Source organism: Podarcis vaucheri, assembly GCF_965113315.1.
Source record: "Podarcis vaucheri genome assembly, chromosome: 1".
In the NCBI taxonomy this organism is placed as follows: Eukaryota; Metazoa; Chordata; class Lepidosauria; order Squamata; family Lacertidae; genus Podarcis; species Podarcis vaucheri.
The window spans coordinates 113,871,586-113,889,937 of record NC_138759.1 but is presented as its reverse complement, the minus strand read 5'-3'; the positions used below and the strand labels follow the sequence as shown (position 1 = coordinate 113,889,937).

The 18,352-nt window shown below is 46.1% G+C and overlaps 2 protein-coding genes across 5 annotated transcripts in view; one reads left to right on the top strand and one right to left on the bottom strand.

The window, feature by feature from the left end:
* FASTKD1 (FAST kinase domains 1) overlaps positions 1-8,161 on the top strand; it is a 29,801-nt gene extending 21,640 nt beyond the window's left edge. For all 3 annotated transcript variants that reach the window (XM_082200252.1, XM_082200253.1, XM_082200254.1), the window contains 2 exons: positions 6,319-6,433; positions 7,570-8,161. In XM_082200252.1, the coding sequence (XP_082056378.1) occupies positions 6,319-6,433; positions 7,570-7,659 (205 nt within the window). In that variant the 3' untranslated portion in view covers positions 7,660-8,161. The remainder of the gene's footprint in view (positions 1-6,318; positions 6,434-7,569) is intronic.
* Positions 7,522-17,460, bottom strand: KLHL41 (kelch like family member 41). Of its 2 annotated transcripts, XM_082200286.1 has the most exons (7): positions 16,267-17,460; positions 13,304-13,461; positions 13,115-13,222; positions 11,684-11,869; positions 10,580-10,726; positions 9,359-9,473; positions 7,522-7,629 (listed from the first exon to the last, which is right to left on the bottom strand). In XM_082200286.1, the coding sequence occupies exons 1-6, from the start codon at positions 17,374-17,376 to the stop codon at positions 9,362-9,364; spliced, it is 1,821 nt and encodes a 606-aa protein (XP_082056412.1). In that variant the 5' UTR covers positions 17,377-17,460; the 3' UTR covers positions 7,522-7,629; positions 9,359-9,361. The 2 variants fall into 2 exon arrangements, with proteins under 2 accessions (XP_082056412.1, XP_082056411.1); XM_082200285.1 differs by lacking the exon at positions 7,522-7,629 and having other exon boundaries at positions 9,125-9,473.
* Between the last annotated feature and the right edge of the window lie 892 nt (positions 17,461-18,352).

Here is an 18,352-nt window from a genome sequence, read left to right as displayed (position 1 = left end):
TTGTAGGGAGTGAGCACCGATCTGTGGAACACCGGATGCATCCTGGAACCCTCCGGAAGCGCCAGCCTGAAAGCCACCGGGTTGACCTGCTCTTCGACTTGGTAGGGCCCCAGTTGCTTATGCCCTAGTTTCTTCTTCGCCAACGACCTGGCCGGCACTGCGTGGGCTGCTAACCAGACCCAGTCTCCCACATGGATCTCTTCGCCAACCCTTCTGTGTTTGTCCGCTTGTACCTTGTATGCGTGTTTGGCCAGCTCCAGGTGCCGCCGCAGCTGATCGTGGACCTCCTGCAACTCTGACGCGAACGCATCTGCTGTCTGCGGCTCCCCCTCCCCCATTCTTTCCAGTCCCGGGAAGGTTCTGGGGTGCCTCCCGTTGTTGGCGAAGAACGGCGTGACCCCCGTGGACACGTGCTTCGTGTTGTTGTAGGCGAACTCGGCGAGAGGCAGGTAATCCACCCACGTCGCAGGCTGTTGATTCGCATAACATCTCAGGTACTGCTGCATGATGGCATTGACCCACTCCGCTTGCCCGTTGGTCTGCGGGTGTCTAGCCGACGCTAGGTTGATCTTGACGTTCAAGAAGCCCATCAGCTTCTGCCAGAAATTCGAGATGAACTGTCGCCCTCGGTCGGACAGAATAGACCGCGGCAGACCGTGAACCTTGAACACGTGGTCTATGAACAGTTTGGCGGTTTGTTCCGCCGTGGCCACCTTAGCACACGGAATGAAATGTGCCATCTTGGAGAACACGTCCACCACCACCAGCACGGCCGTCTTGCCCCTCGAGCTGGGCAGATCCGTGACAAAGTCCAGGGCCACTCTCTCCCATGGTTCGAACGGAGTTTGCAGCGGTTCCAACAGTCCGGCCGGCGGTCTGTGCACTGGTTTGGCCCTCTGGCAGGTGTCACACCTCGCCACGTAGTCCGCGACTTCCCCTCTCATTCCGGGCCACCAGAAGTCTCTGGCGACCAATTCCACCGTCTTCTCCTTGCCAAAGTGCCCGGCAGTGGGCGCGTCGTGCAGCTGCTGCAGTACCTTGGCGCGAAGTTCGTCTCCTGGCACGTAGACGGCCCCTTTACGGAGGAGCAATCCATCTCGCAGCTGCACCTCTGCCATCTTTGCTTGCGCGAAGGAGTCATCCTGCAACGCTCGTCGCACCACCTCCAGGTCAACTGTTGCCGCAGCGCACGCCCACACTGTTGGTGCGAAGATGTGCATGGCGGCCGCTGGCGTTGCCTCCTCCAGATACTGCGGCTTACGGGAAAGAGCATCCGCCATGATGTTGGTGTCCCCCGGGACATACTCTATTCGGAAGTCGAAGTTCGCAAAGAACTCAGCCCAACGTATCTGCCTCTGGTTCAGGAACTGCGCCGTGCGCCAGTGCTCCAGATTTTTGTGGTCCGTGCAGACCTGCACCGTGTGCTTGGCGCCGATCAGGAAGTGCCGCCACGCTTTGAACGCTGCATGAATGGCCAGCAACTCCCTGTCCCAGATGGTGTAATTCTGTTCGGACTTGCTGAGCTTCCTGGAGTAAAACGCTCCCGGCCTCCAAGCCCCCTGCGGGTCTTTCTGCAGCAGGACAGCTCCCACGGCTCTGTCCGAGGCGTCTGTCTCCACCCTCATCGGCCTGCTGGGGTTGACATGAAGCAGCTGCTCTTCCGACGCGAAGAGCCGCTTGAGTGCCTGAAAGGACTGCTCCGCCTGCTCCGTCCAGATGAACTTCTTTTTCTTGGAGCTGAGCGTGTCCGTGATGGCCGCCGTCTGCATAGCAAAGCCTTTGATAAATTTGCGATAGAAGTTCGCGAAGCCGACAAACCGTTGGACCTCCTTCCGGTTGCGTGGGCTTTTCCAATCCAACACTGCTCGAACCTTGGCGCTGTCCATGGCGAGCCCCTTGTCAGACAACCTGTAGCCCAGGAAATCCACCTCCGTCACGTCGAACTGGCACTTCTCCAGCTTGGCGTAAAGTCTATGCTGCTGTAGCCTGCTCAGCACTTCTTTGACGTGTCTGTCGTGCTCCTGCTGCGATTCCGAAAAGATCAGGATGTCATCCAAGAAACAGACGCACGTTTTGTAGAGGAGCCCCGCCAACACGTGATGCATGAACGCTTGAAACACGTGGGAGCCATTTTGCAATCCAAAAGGCATAACTCTATATTTGTAGGTGCCCAGGGGCGTGAACATGGCTGTCTTCCACTCATCTCCTTCCCGCATGCGAATGAGGTTGTACGCCCCTCGCAGGTCCAACTTGGTGAACACGCTGCCCTTCCGTACCTTTGCGAGGAGGTCGTCGATTCGGGGCATGGGGAAGTCCGATGGCTTGGTCACACTGTTTAAGATGCGATAGTCCACCACAAGCCTCTTTTGGGGCGTGTCCCGCTTCTTAACAAAGAAAACAGGACTGCCCCCCGCTGCCTTGGACTCTCGGATGAAACCGCGCTCCAAATTATGATCTATGAACTCTTTGAGTTCCTGCAGTTCGTCCTCAGACATGGAATACAGCTTCCCTTTGGGCAGCGCCGCCCCCGGCAGCAGGTCAATTTTGCAGTCATATGGTCTGTGGGGGGGTAGCCTGTCTGCCTCCTTCTCGCAGAAAACCTCCAAAAATTCTGCGTACTTGTGGGGAACCGCTTGCAGCGTGCCTAGCTGCAGCTGTGACTCCTCTTCCTCTCCTTCCTGCCGGGGCACGATGCAGTGTTCAGCACAAAAGGAAGAGCCGAAGGTCAGCTGCCTCTGGTACCAAGCCAGCGTCGGGCTGTGCTTGTCCAGCCAACTCATGCCCAATACAATGGGCGTGTCCGATAGTTGAGTGACGTTGAAGCTGATGATTTCCCTGTGATTCCCAAGTCGCATCACCATTGGTGGCGTCTGCTTCACCACTTGCCCCCCTAGCAGCTCCCTGCCATCCACCGTGACAACCTGCAGGGGCAGCGTGGCAGGCAGCAACTGTATGGCGTGCCGGTCGACAAAGTCCTGCCCTATAAAGTCCGCATTGCTGCCTGAGTCGATGGTAATTGGCACGTCCATGGTGATTCCATTGGGCAGCTGGAGCGATGCGGTGAGCCTCACTACTGGCTTGGGCGGGAGGGGGTCCATGGGCTGTAAAATCTCTGGGGACTGCTTCACTGACACGTCTGGCTGGGCCCCAGTGCCTCTTCCTCCAGCCAGACAGCGTCGTTTCCCTGCTGTGGTTCTCCTTGCTGCGTTGCTGCAGTTACCATTGCTGAGGCTGCAGTGTGCTTGTGGAGCCTCCGGGGACACTCTTTCGCCATATGCTGTGGATCATCGCAGATATAACACTTCCTGTTCCCTCTAGGAGGCTTTGCTTTCACTGTTGCCGGTGCTAGGGCTCTGGCTGCTGACTGAGCCCTTGCACTTCCAACCTCCATAGGTTCTGCCCCTCCTCTTGGCGGAGGCGTGGATTGCGCACGCGCTGCTTCTCTGGGAAGGAAGGAGGAGCCCCTGGCTGGTCCGCGCCCTCCACGCCCTTCGTCCCTGCTCCACGGACGTTCTTCCAGCCGCACCCCCACCGCCAGCGCCCTCTGAACGATCTCCTGCGTGGTCCGGGGTCTCTCCCCCCTCGCAATTTCATCTTTAACCGAGCCGTGCAAGCCCTCCCAAAACAGGTCTCTTACAGGAGCCGAATCTCTGTCCCATTCCAGGGCACTGACCAAAGCGAAAAAGCGGGCATGGTACTGCCTTACGCTGGCCCTCCCTTGCTTCAGTCCATGTATCTGCTGCCGAGCAAGATCCACGTCAATGCTTGATAAAAAGCACCCATCCATCGCTTTAATAAAGGCATCAGCATTTTGGAGCGCCGGATCCTTATCCCTCCACAAATTGCGCAGCCATGCTTTAGCATCTCCATGCAAATGGGACATGATGAATCCCACTTTCTCTTGCTCATCTCTAAAGTCTTTGTTCAGCAGTTGCAGTGCACACATTACATCTGCTCTAAAGTTGGGGTACTGTTGCAGATTCCCATCGAAGTGAGAGACCAGACCGCCTGTTCGTCTCCCCAACCCAATCCCCTCCGGTTTGGGTGTCAGTTGCCCTTGCTTAGTAAGCACTTCCAACCTGACCTGGAGATCCTTGTAGGCGGCAGCTGCGTCCTCCTCTCTCTTCCTGGATGCAAGTGCCTCGGCATTCAGTCGTGTCACTGCTTCTCTGAGTTCCGCTATCTGCTGTTCAGCCGTCATGTTGTCTGCCGTTCGTGAGCTCGCTAGTAGGCACCCGCTTTCTCTCCTCTCCGTGAGGCCGTAGATGCCCACAATTTATGGAGACAGAGCTTACTGTCAGAGTTGCTCCTCGATCCTAGCTCACAGAGGATCACGCTAGCCAGCGATCATTAAGTAAAAGTCTTTATTGAGTTACAGTTCCCATTCTCAAGCTGCTGCGTGCAACTCTACGTCTTATGGTTAGATCGGCGAAGCTCTGTCTGGGTCCCCGCCTCCTGTACACCAACTTAATATCCTAGCCCTGCTCCACCTTTTCCGCCTGACTGTTCTCCTCTGGGTCCCTCTGCCCCCCGGGGTCTCCTCCCTCCGGGACTCCTCCGACGCCGAACCCCCGGACCCTTCTGTCTCCTTGCGCCGGGCTTTAGGACCTGGCTCCCTCTCCGGGCTGCCAACTGCGTCACTTCCCTGTGCATTTGAACTTGGCGCGCGCGCCCAACCTTCCACTTTCCGTCTGACCATTTCTTCGCTCCCTGATGGAGGTGTGGCCACTCCTGACTCGTGCCCTCCCTCCTGTTGTGAGCTGCCAGCGCTTGATCCCTGGCCCCCTTCCTCTTCCCTGCTCTCTGGCGGTGACGCTGGTCCCGATCTCCAACTGCTCCCCTCTGAGTCCCCCCTGGCTCTATCTTCCTGGGGTGTCCCCCTAGGCTCCCCCCTTGCCCTGGCCACTGGTGCTCCTTTCTGTGAATCTTCTGATTCACTGGAAAGACTCGGAGATCTCGGGTCGTCGTCATCACTCATCTTTTCTTCTGCCTCCTCCTCCTCGCTCTCTGTTTCCTCCCTTGCCCTTGCCTCTGCTCCTGAACCCCTGACAACAGCATTTAAAGTCAATTGCTCCTTACTTTGGCCTGAACCTGAGTGCCAACTTCTGCTGCCATTTAAACTGGGAAGCATATCTTTGCATCTGTGTGTGCTCTTCAGCCGTTAATATTTTTGACTTGGAATAAAATGCTACATTGTGAAATGCACTAAGCTTTATTACAAGGCCCTTAGGGTTCTTGGACCAAGGCAAGCTGAGTTGAAATAAAAACGGGCGTTTAGAAGGATATTTCATTTCCTCCAGTAATTTACTGCAATTTATTCTGGAGAGACACCTTCATTAAGTCTACACCATTCCTAATGTAGAAACTCCCTTCCTTATTGATAGGGCAACCTATATTTGCTTTAGTTTCTTACTCAGTGGAAAGTTAATTTCTAGCTGGCTGTGTTGTTAAAGAGTGTCCGTTTCAGTATTCCTTAAAACTTTATTTGCTCTGAAGAAACCTTGTTAGATTTTATTGTTGTTCTGGACATATGCCACATATTTGCAGAGACTGATGCACATTGAGATGTGACAGATCTCTCTTGTTCAGGGTTAACCTTTCCATTTCAGTGGAGTGAGGTATTATAAGTGTGCTAAGGAATAAACATAGGTTGTCTCCCTCTACTGAAAAGAACTATGAAAGTTCTCCTTGGCAGGGAAACTGGAGGCATCAGTCTTCAGAGGCCCCTTGCTCAGAAGAGACTGATGCATTTGCAGTTTAACATTGCAATACATGTTTTAATATGATAAAACTCTGCACTTTCCCTTGCCTCTTTTCACTTCTGAGGTGAGACATACCATATTTTTCGCCCCATAGGACGCACCGGCCCATAAGGTGCACCTAGTTTTTTGGGGGGAAAATAAAGGGGGGGAATTATTTCCCCCCCAGGCACGGGGCTGGGGGGGGGAGCCCGAGCTTCCCCCAACCCCAGCCCCCAGAACAGGCAGCTCTCCGCAAGCCGTGGGAGCCCAGCGCCGGGCTCCCACCGCTTGCAGAGAGCTGCGCAAAGCCTGGAGAGCGAGAGGGGTCAGTGCGCACCAACCCCTCTCGCTCTCCAGGCTTCAGCGAAAGCCTGCATTCGCCCCATAGGACGCAGACACATTTTCCCTTCATTTTTGGAGGGGAAAAAGTGCATCCTATAGGGCGAAAAATACGGTACATACAGTTTCAGGAGTTTTCTGCCCCTATTATCTAAATGGCTCACTTTAGATTCTGAGTAGATTCTGTTTTCAGATTGTTGAATTTATAATCATGCACATATGATTGTATTGTATTCAGAATTGCAGTGGATTTTCTGGATTCAAAAGCCTTTTGTAAGAACTTGAATCACCTGAAAGGAGAAGCTGCTATGAAAAAACGACATTTGGAGATTCTAGGATACCACGTTGTTCAGGTATGTTCTCTATATTTTGTATCAATATTGCACATAATTGCAGGGTTTATCTGACAATATGTCAACATTCTTTATTTGAAAGTTTTTTTTATCATAAATATTCAGGGATGTGTTCTGCTAACTTTTACTCAGGGTAGACCCATTGAAAATTAGTTGGATTCAGTCCTCCACCCTTCTTCCAAAGGTTGCTTTCTCTTCTTCTCAAGTTGTTCTCAGCTGAATATTATTATTATCACCACTTCCCAAATGGTCTTACAATCTAAAAACAGACCGGGGGTGGGGAGACAGCAAAGGGGAAAAGATGGAAACAGAGGCAGGAATAAAAAGAGGAAGAAGATGCCATTTTCCCCCCAGTTGCTCATGTTTGGATTTAGAGTGGGACTTAGAGCTTGACAGTCATTCCAGAGGCTTCAGCAAAAAGATGGGCTTTGGTATGAGGAAAGTAAGAGAGGTTATTTAAACTTACACAATTGAATAAAAGGTAGAGAACGTACATTGAATTTTTAAAAAATATTGAAAAGAATTACACAGTTGGAAGATGTGTTATCAAGTTCATTTCACAACCTGTGGACTGCCATATGTTGTTCTACAACAATTCATATTATCCTTGCTCTTTGGCTAAGCTGCCTAGGGGAGGGGTGAGCAAACTTTTTCAGCAGGGTCCACTATCCCTCAGACCTTGTGGGGGGCCATACTATATTTTTTTTGGGGGGATGAACAAATTCCTATGCCCCACAAATAACCCAGAGATGCATTTTAAATAAAAGGACACATTCTACTCATGTAAAAACATGCTGATTCCCGGACCGTCCGCGGACTGGATTTTGAAGGTGATTGGACTGGATCCAGCCCCCTGCCTTGGTTTGCCTACCCATGATCTTGTTCTTTAGCCTCAGTGCAGATGGAATACTGTCCAGTTTCCTAAACTTAGGTGACGAAGTGCTCTTTAACAGGAAACTGACTAGTGTTATGTCTGAACATGTTTTCACTTATCATGTTCCCCTCCAAATCAGTTTACAACCAGATCTAGAAGCAGCCGTGTAACTATGCCAATACAACAGAGATTCTTGTTAAAAACAAGTATCTTGATAGGTTTTCCTTGCTATATTTCTACAGTAAACTTTATTTTATTTCAGATCCCTCATTTTGAATGGAATTCCATGGAGCTGTCATCAAAGGAGGCATGGATGGAGTATCTAAAGAATAAAATATATGAAAAGGTTTGATACGATCACGTGAAAAAGACACACAATCATGAAGTTATTTTATATGGACTATGGAACATTAAATATTTTTAGTCTGATGTGGCTTTACTGAAATCCCTTTTTTAAAACTGAAATCATCACAACACACACTAGGCTCTAGTTCCACAAGGGTGACCCACATGCGGAAGCAGGTTCACACACCTGCTGCCTATGCAGATGTGCCTCTGGATTTACATTTGGACCTGGATTTTGATGCTCCACTAGATCTCTTTGAAATGGCTGGATAATTCTTCCAATGCAGATGAGAATGTGTTTCCCCATCTGTAACCCTCCTTTCTGAACCCCACTCCCCGGAGGGTTGGAGAACTTCCAGAGCTGCTCCCCTTGAGGCACAAAGAGCTGCCTCTTCCACGCATAGGAAAATATCAATCATACATACACTGACCTCTCAGAATCTTAGCTCAGACACAATTGTGTTTCTCATATGCATACAAATGGGCAATAAAAGACGATGGAACAAAAAGCCTAATGGAAGTCATTAGGATGGAATGTGTCTCTGCACCTTGAAATTTCGCTTTAGGTCAAAGTAAGCGAAAGTAAACCACACTTGCCTGTTCCCCTCAGTTTATGAGACCTTTATACCTGCTTCTTCCTCCTACAGAGCTACTTCTAGCCTGGTGAATTAGAAAGCTACCACATTCTGGTTTTTGAATTGGTTCCAGCTAGTAAATGTGTCATGTTGCTATTTAAAAACTATCTTCCTCTGCTAAGAGCTGGTGAATTGCAGTAATGTTTCCTTCCCAGTATGAATCTCCCCTCGGGTTTGCTGCTGCCGCAGCCGTTGAAAGAACAGGAGACGTGCAACAATAGCACAAGCGCTTTAGTCTGCCAGGCATTGGAGTGACAACCACAGGTTGCTTGTCTGTTGCAGAGAGGCAAAGCGCTCCTCCAAATAGTTGGCATTTATTTCATGGTGTCCCCCTCCTATTTCAGGGCTGGCCCATGCTTTAAACCTGCAGAACTCCACAACTCAGCAAGTATCACCCCCATATTTTAAGGGGAAGCCAAGCTGATCTTTAAAAAATGGAGGTGGCGTCCATAACCTGATTCTCAGAATGCAAGCACAGGAATTGGCTATACAGTTAAATGAATACCAGGCAGAGGAAATTTCTGCTTATGCAGGAGAGGGGAGTTCCCTGATATTTTTTTTAAAGAAATTGTCCCTATTGCAACTCCCTGATCCATATGCTGTAGTGCGCCAGAGGATATTCCAATCCTCAGGCAGTGGAGGAAGGCGAGTTATGGTAAAGTCCTCTGCTGTGACTGGTGCAGACGCTCCAAGCCCATTTTATGTGAAAATAGTTTTGAAATGTATAACAATCCAGGACAGCCTGGAAGATTGGAGCGATAAGCGTATTTTGTATATGAGGCTACAGCAAAAATTGCACGGGTAGGAACCATTTCTAGGTGAAACCTCCCAGACTCATTTTTAGTCAAATTCAATTTTATTCAGTGTTACAGCAGAATTTACTTCAAATTCAAACTGTTAGTAAAAACTGAGGGCGGGGGGCACTGGGCACCTACAGAAGTTAATACGTATAAGACGGATACATGAACAGCTTAATGAATCAAGGTAGTTCCCAATCTCTGTACAGGGTAAGCTTGCACAACAAAACCAGAGGGGGCCAATAAAAAATCATCATTCGTCAATCTTCCTTACACTTTACAGCTTTGAAAGCTTAAAGAGATTCAGGCCAACAGAAAGACAAGAAGCACCAGAAGCATAGCGAATTTCTTTCAGCATTCCACACCACTCCTTCTTCTCGTCGTCATACCTGCATGGACAAAAGTTACTATAAGTAGGCACCTGAGATCACAGAGCAATGAATCCCTTTCTATGTTTACAAATACCAACCATGCATTAGGATCCCAACATAAAAGTCTAGCTATGACGATAAGGCTTTGTTCTCCATAGTACATCATTGATTTAGTGACTCATTTCACAGCTCTGGAACTGTTTGTTATTCCCCGACGTTCTTTTTCCTTGTGGTCCTCCAACTGTTATTGGGCAACTCCCATTATCCGTGACCATTGGCCACGCTGAACGGGGGGGTTGGGAGGGAGTAGGAATCCAATGACCCAGGGTGGCCGGTGGTTCCTGATCCCTGCTTTAAAATTTCACGACTCAAGTAATACTGTCAACTCTTAACTGAGTTATCTGCATCAGTTTATATCGTATATTTCTGTTTTGAACATGTAAGACCAAAAATCTTAGGGGTGCTTTCAACACCGCATTATGTAGATAATTTTGGAAAGATCTCCCCTTCTCTGCCCATGCGGTCCCTAAATCTGTTCTTTCCCCACAGATCAGTTTCAGGGACAGTGTGGGGCCAGCACAAAACTGTAGCCAAACACTGCCTTTGAAAGGCAATCTAGCATAAACCCTTACATAAAAGATAGACAAATCCATCCACCACTCCTTGGTACAGACCTGTCTCCGCAAACACCTACACAGTACTCAAGCAAAGAGCCTGGCCTGTTTGTGGGTAAAGAGGTTACTCCTCAGATCTGTAAAGCATTTTGACAATTTTTTTATTAACCTGAAGTTAAGATTATTTAGTCCTCTCAAGTGCGTAATGTTTCGTAGCAAAAAAAATATATGGAATTAACGGGCTTCAGATGAGATGATAATATACTATGACAAAAGATTATCAATAAAAAATAAGCTGACATTAGAACATTTACAAAAGCAGCAGTTCTTCACTGGATTCTGGAGATGACCTCGTGCAGTGTGAATATTAAATATTTTAGTCTCTCATACAGTATCCTATACATGTCTACTCCGAAGCAGATCCCATTAAGTTCAGCAGGAGTGCCGGCCAACATGTATGCAGTTACGGTCTTTGTTTAGCAAAAAGAGTAATAGTCAAACACAACTTACTTCCAGATGTCGTTCACCTCATTAGGTGCAAATTCCTTCGTTTCAAGCTGAATCATAGCAAAGCCTCCAATAGCATACAAGGAGCCAGACAGATCAACTAAAGAAATGGAGCTTCTCTCTTGTGGAAACTCTGGCATAACCTCCCATCTGTAATTTAACAAATATTAGCTAATGCTCAGTTTTAAAACATAACTTTGGTATAACAGCAGAGCGGGGGAAATATATATATATATATTGTTTCCACTTCATTCATGCAAGGACTCCTTCTGTGAGCAGAACTCCTTCAAGGAATGAAGTGAAAATGTTGGATACAACCCACACTTTCTCAGATATGCTGGAAAACTTCTGGCCAAGTTCCAACATATGGTGAGGTGATGGTGCCAAAACTCGGGGAGTTCTGGGGTGGCAGCAGGGTTCGAAATTATCAGGGCGCCAGGCGCATTTTGCACCTAAAGATTCTCCACTTGTGAGCACCTCAAAAAGTCTGGGTGCCATTTTTTTTACGCCTGGCTGACACTTGAGGATTTCTGAAATGTATGTGCTTTGAAGCCTTGAAGTATATGCTAACAACAGACAATGAGGAGTTTAACAATGAAGAGTAGAATGTTTTGAAAACTGAAGTACAGTACCAATATTTTATTTAAATAATAAAAAGTGTTGACGACCCACCCACCCTGGTGGCGACACGACATTCTATTCTGGCACCCACAACCCAGTTCCCAGAAGCCATTTGGCTCCTAGCTTTTCTATCTCGTTTCTAACACTGGGTGGTGGTTACCTTGCAGGTGTACACACATCTATAGGACCACTGCTGCTAACCCAGAGCTCCACCAGCCTTGCCCTGTCACCTCATCCCATCTCAATGAGCGCAATGCCACCGCTAAGACACCACCACTCCTTCAACTGCCTACCCCCAAATCACTGCTGCATCGGCTGCCTCTGCTTATGGAAGAAGGGAGGCCATATGGTACTGTCATTCTGAACACAATCACTCCTTTCCAAGACAGATTGTGTGAATTTGGTAGTGGGTTTCTGCATCTCTGTAGTGGGGAAACCTCTGGCATAGGTGTGGCCAATGAGAATGAGACTGGATATCACACTCACTTGTTAGTGGTGAGATCAAATGCTTCAACGGAAGCTGAGAGGCCCTCTTCGGTAACGCCCCCTGCAATCACAATTTTGCCTTTATGGACAGCGATGCCAAACATAGAGCGAGCCACTTTCATAGGGGGAAGATCCCGCCAGTCTCCCCTCTTGGAATTGTATGCAAACACTCTGTTAGTGCATTTTCTGTGGAGAGAAAGAAACAACACGAATTGTTCTCAGAAATCACAACTTGGCGATCACAACGAAAAGATGTGAACATCTTGCAAGACATTTCCACTTCGAGGATAACAGGCATTTGGATTTGGAAAATAGTTTCAAATCCAATCCAAGCATAACACGTTGGGACCAAAAAAGAACCTCTGGATAGATATGCCAAACACCTTAACATGACTTTAAATGGGAAGAAAATGCATTAATTTGTGTCCTGAGTTCTTTCTTTTATTTATATTGCAGATGTCAACTTCCTAATATTTTTCTCTATCCTTTCTTAGAATTGCTGCCTTGGCTTCTGTGGTCTGGATCAAAAGTCCTCAGAGAAAACATCTCACAGCATCTTGAGATAGAAGACCTGCTCCCCGCCTTGCATTCCTTTTCCCACCTGGCATGGGAGGGCAGGGCCCGGACTGACTCCAGCTACAAACGTTGAGGCTGCTGAACAGTCTCTTGGGTTGGGTACTATTTAGGGGTTTTCGTTGCTGTTGTTGATACTAATTTTTTGTATCTTTACATTTAGAACTTATGATTTATGTGAAAATCGTTCAGTTTGATCATGTACATTTTGGCATCCTTTTTATTTACTCTTTTTGACTACATTTATGCAAATCTTTTTATGCTGTAAGCTGCCTTGAGCATGGTTTTAAGTATGGAAAGGCGGCATACAAAGAGGAGGATGTTCCGCTCCCATGATATTTAACTAATGGAATACCCATTCTTCTTTTCAGCAGTGGCTCATTTCATTAACTTGCCATGGTCTCTTCTGTGTATGTTACAAGTTTTCCATTAATTCTGCCATCCTCAGCCAATTTGTTGCAACAGTACAGTTCAAGAGCAGACCAACATATTCTCCCAGAATGTTGCATAATATACACACAGCCAAAAACCAATGCTGGATATTTCTAAAACTATAGGCTGAGGTTTCAGCCCTCCAGTATGGTGACACTAGACACATGCAATGGGACATGCAATTGAGACCTGTGGGTATAGGGTGGTATATATTTTCAATCAATCCATCAATCAATACTAATTCATACGATCATGGGTTCCAGCCCTTTTCCTATGTGCAGCAGTTTCCCCACTGCCTTTAATTTCAGTTATGGTTACATGGGCACCAACTTTAATCAAGGTTAATCAGGGGTTGAAACAGGGCACAAGTAGAAACATTTTACCATGCCCCCCCCCCCACCATTGGGACACTTTTGAAGTACTCACTTATCATCAGTCTTTCCTCCAAGACAATATACAACTCCATTGTGTGAAGTAGTAGCATGGCCATAGACTTTGAGGGGAAGCTTTTTGACCTCATTCCATTTGAGGGATCTGGAATGGAAGAGGACCCAGTAAGGCAACAGAAAATTCAACGAGAAGCTCCAGTAAACACAACAATATGAAGGCACCTACGTGGGATCATAGCATAGTACAGAATCCAGAGACTCCTCAGTTTGGAGGTCTTTGCCAGCAATTACATAGATTTTGTTCTCCAGTTCACCTAGTCCAAACAGGCACCTGGCTGATGGCAGCGGTGGAAGGCCAACCCATTCAGAAGTGATGGTATCCAACTATATATATTTTTTTCCAAAATTCAAAATAAGAAGTATTAGCGAAGACATACAAAAAGACATACAAAAGAGTACATAGGCCTGAAAGATGGTAAAACAAGGGCGCTCAAAGAGGTAATAGTAAACTGCAAAAGGAAGGAAGGAAAACTGAAAAGGGGGTGGGAACATTGTAAGATAAAAAGTAGAAGAAGAAGGGGAGGAAAAGAAACAGTACAGAATCCATTCCTTCCATCCTGACTTTTAACCACACAGTGAAGACTGAATGTACTTCTGGAAAGAGAACTCAGAAGGTGAAAGCTACACCCTTTGGATGTGTGCACATGATTTGGGAGAGGGCTAACCTACCAAAACTCTAGTCTACCTTTAAATGTTTCCCATATGGGACTCTGCTAGCAGAGATATCATCTGTAGGCTTGTATAGAGATTACAAATAAGTAGATCTGCTCCATGACAACATTCCCCTCCTCCCCGTTTTAAAAACCTTTATGCATTGTGTGTCTTCTTTAGCCCCATCCCACAAGCTACCCCAACTTGTATCTTGATTATACAGTCCTCAACCCCACCAGACCTCTGTACCAAACTTGCGAGTCCCAAAGCACTTTTTGAAAATTGCTAAACTATGCCCTGCCCTAATAATGCTTGATATGTTTTCCTGGCTATACATTTTTCTTCCTTTTTTATGACTGTTTCACATTCAAACTTTCCAAGAGCTATTTTATCTCCCCCATCTACCCACCAATTCTTCTACTTACCTGGACATGTTTTTTCAGAGGTGGGGAATTTATCTCTGGATTGTAGTACCTGACCCTGGTCTGAGCTGAACAGGGGGCTCTCTTTTTTTTTGCAAAATGTTTTGTCAATTGCAAAATGGAGGTCCATTATTATGTCAATTGTTTGTAGTGAACATGAACTAGGATGAAAATGTACACTCCCTTTAAAGCAGCCAGAATTGAATTATTTGGGTGTTGGGTGAGAGCAGGAGAGAAAGAAATCTGAACAAGACAGGTGAAGTGAGTGGGTGAATATTTAAATTTAAATACAGCTTGTGTAAAGATGGGCCAAGACAGAGCCTTGGCTGAGTGAGCAGCTACAATATGCCCCAGTCACTTGGAGGCTATACTGAGGGTAGGGTGGGGGATTGAAAAATAAAAAGTAGAAGGAATAAAGAGTAAATAGAGAAATAGAAGAAAAGCAGGTAGCTGTACTAATAAAGACCAAACATGGCAGTTACCTGAATGACCACCATCTTGTGTAGAAGCCTGTCCAACAACCCAGGTCATCAGGGAAACCCTTTTGATGGCACCAAGTCCTGTGGATTACTGTAGGACAGTGGCTCAAAACATACAAACTACCTCATAATATGTTGTAGGGCAAATAGGATCCTCCATTTATCAGTTGTTTGTTATGCCTGAACTTGTGGAAACACTGGTTATTTTAAACTATGGCCTGTTCCAACAGGTTTACAATTTTGGCTTGTTAGAAAATACAGGTTAACAATTGCTTAAACTAATCAAACTGTTCCGATGCAACAAGGAACTCCAGTTGGTTTAAAAGTGAACACAGATGCCTCTAATCTCTTCCTTGCAGCTGTGCCAGAAGAGATTGGAAGGGAAAGGATGGGGGGTCTACCTGCTGCTTGTGCAGGTAACGCAAAACTATAGTACTGCAGACAAAATGAGCCATCCTGCTCACTCCATCAATGGCTTAAGATATTTGGGCTCAGTTATTGACAGGGGAAAGTTTACATTATGATGAACTTAAAAAAGAACAGCAACAAAGTGAGCAATGTAGCACATTTTGACCTAGAAGTCTGCATGTACCCAGAATGCACACAGCCTGCAAAAGCAATGTCCATAAATATGAACTGCTGCTGCTGAAATGAATGGGGAGACCCTTGGAATTGCGCTCTCTCTCTCTCTCTCTCTGTGTGTGTGTGCGCGCGCGCGTGTAGCAGGTGTTATGCCCATCAGGACTCACTGTATTAGAATGTTTTAACTATGGACAGATCCCCCAAACAATCTTGGGGGCTGTGGTTCTGGGAATTGTAGCTTTGTGAGGGAGAAAATACAGTTCCCAGGATTCTTTGGGAGAAGCCATGTGCTTTAAAGAGAATTTAAATGTATGGTGTGGCTCTGGCATGTATATGACGTAAAACAGGGAAGCAACAAAAGCAAATTAGAAAACATATAAATATGGACAGGACGCTAAGGCCCACATTAAAACCCCACTTTACACGTGTTCAGATATTCATCTGAACAGACATTCAAGGGGAGTGGGATTTCACTTGTTCCTGCTGGCTCTGCCCCCGCTCTCTGCTCACATTTATGCAAGTATTAACTGCATGTGAGTAGGTTCTTTCAGACATTTCACCAGGATAGAGCTGTGATTTTAAGTCAGAGCACACATGATGCCACAGCTTCTGTTATACAGTACAATTTCAGTTTAACGTCAATAACATTTTGTAGACCAATACAGTTGGTGCTGTTGACAAATGTTTTTTAAAAAAGCTTTTAGAGGAGAATCTTCTAATATTATAGAGAAAATCAGACAGTTCTGAAAGCGAAAGAGGATCAAGGGTAATCTGGAAGGAGTGGTGAAATTATTGGATCAATGGTAAAATTACAGGATAAAATTATTATGCACCTTTGGATTTCTAAACTCTTATGACCATGAACTAGAAAGACAATACAGGATGTACAGCTCCTACAGAAAAGTTGCACACCAAAGGAGCCTCACAAAAGCTATGTTTTTAGCATGTGGAGTTCAATTATTTCTTCCCTTACCAAACAAACCAGAGATTTATACCTGGAAAAAGTATGACTGGAAAGGCTGCTCCTTGTTCTCTTCATCCACATACAGTCCTCCCACTACATAAACCTGCTTCTGTTTAGTGACTATGCTGGAATGATTTCTGGGAATCTGTTCCGACAGCGCTGCCAGGTAACATTCATTCTCTGTGGGGTCATAAGCCACAGAAGCTGTATCGTTTATGAGAAGAATAAGGTCTTTAGTAAACATTCCATGCCTCGGAATATCATTTAGGTAACCAGGAAGCAAATCTTCGTCCCCCACGTCACCATTAACCTCTCCTTTGCCCGATTTCCCTGCACCTTTGGTTGGCTCAGGCAGTTTCCCAGCAAAGGCATCTTTAATAACCTTAATCTTTTTTGAAAGATCTGGGTTGCTTTTGATGATTTCATCCTTCTCAACATGCTCCTTGAAATATTTCTCGTCCATCAGGCGAAAGCGGATGCAGTCAAACACTTCTCCGAGGTTCTTCGCTCGATTCTCTTTATCCGCTTGCACCCATCTCATCACAGCCTCAAAAACCACTTCCTCCTTTTCGATGTTCAAGCTGTCTGGCGAAATCACGGAGATCAATTCGTGAGGGGCAAGCTGCCTGAAGTCCTCTTCCTTGCAAATCTTCACAAAGTGGTCTGATACAAAATCACGGGCAGACAGGGCAAGTCTTGGGCAGTCAAGGAGGAGACCTAATCTCAGGATGGCCAGGCAATTGCCAACAGCAAGTCTCTTCTGGAGGTAAGAAACACAGACAGTGAAAACGGAAGGGATTTGAAAGCGGCTTGCCAAAGCAAAAATATCTTGCACGTTAGAATCGTTGAGGTCAATGCTTGCAGAATAAAGGTACTTAAGAATCATATCTAGGATGACAGGGTCGACATTGTCCAGCACCACCTCTTTCTTTTTCTCCTCGCTTTGCTCAGATAAGAAGTACTCACGGAAATAAGGACTACAGGCTGACAGAATCAGTCTGTGGCAAGGGAGACTTTTATCCCCAGCTTTTAGGGAACAATCAACAAACTTTTTCTCTTCCAAAAGTTCCCTAAGGCCATCTTGAAGAAGAGTGGATTGATAAAGCCGAAGCTCTTCCGCAAGTTCTCTTCGGGAATCCATTTTGTGGAACGACTAGGCAAGGAGGTAGGAGTGAGAGCCCTCTTGCTGGTACCTAGGTCTGCCTGAAAAAGGCAGATCAATGTGCTCTGCCCGGCCTGAAGCTTCTGTAATTTAATCTGGCCAGCTAAATATAGGTACAGACTTTCACAAGCTGGAATTTAGGGTGGATGGTGTGGAAAGAAGAGTGGAGCTTGCAGCTGTCATGGGTTGAAAGAAGCAACTGTTGCTTTTAGTCACTAGGGAACCACTTTTACTTGGTTACACACACTGAATCACCAAGATTACTTGCAGAATATACTTAGCACCTGCAGTCAGCAAAGGTGCAGAATTAGAACCAAGGCAGTTACTATGAAGTAGGTATTTAAAATGCTAATATTACTCAAGCAAGATGGGAAAAAGTAGAAGCCAGCAGGTGGAACTATGATAGCCATTCATAACTGAGTCATTGCATTCATTTAAAAGATTGTTTCAGAAAAATCAGGCCAGTGCCTATGCCTATGAAAACAAATTCCTATGAAATATCTGCTAGATACAAATATAAAGTTACTTTCATTTAATAACATATTCACCCTTTAAGCAATGGGAAAATGTCCACTGATTTAAAATAAAAGCAGGATTGCGTCCCAAAATGTCAGTGATCTAGTATGTGTGCTTAGCCAGACTGGGTGTACTTTTCATATCATTCAAGAATGATAATGGAGCTGCTGCTGGAGTCAAAGCAAGAACGTAAGATTTCTGGGAACACAGTGGCTACTTATTAAATGAATCAACAGGTACAATTCTTCTACTACTGACATATAAATTCTAACTTTAAATGTACCACCCCTGCAATTTTATACAATTTACTGAAATTCACCTTTATACTTTCATAATAACTTTCATCAGAAGAAATGGGTTGGATGTAGGGCTAAGTTAGTCACACTTATGCTCCACTGAAAAGGAAGTGAAAAATTTAGTCATGAGTAACTGAAATTTC

Coding starts and splice junctions, on each gene's coding strand:
- KLHL41 (XM_082200286.1), bottom strand. CDS start 17,376: ATGGATTCCCGAAGAGAACTTGCGGAAGAGCTTCGGCTTTATCAATCC. Junction 13,223..13,303: donor GTACTATGCTATGATCCCAC/GTAGGTGCCTTC, acceptor CTTCCATTCCAG/ATCCCTCAAATGGAATGAGG. Junction 11,870..13,114: donor GGAGGAAAGACTGATGATAA/GTGAGTACTTCA, acceptor TTCTCTCCACAG/AAAATGCACTAACAGAGTGT.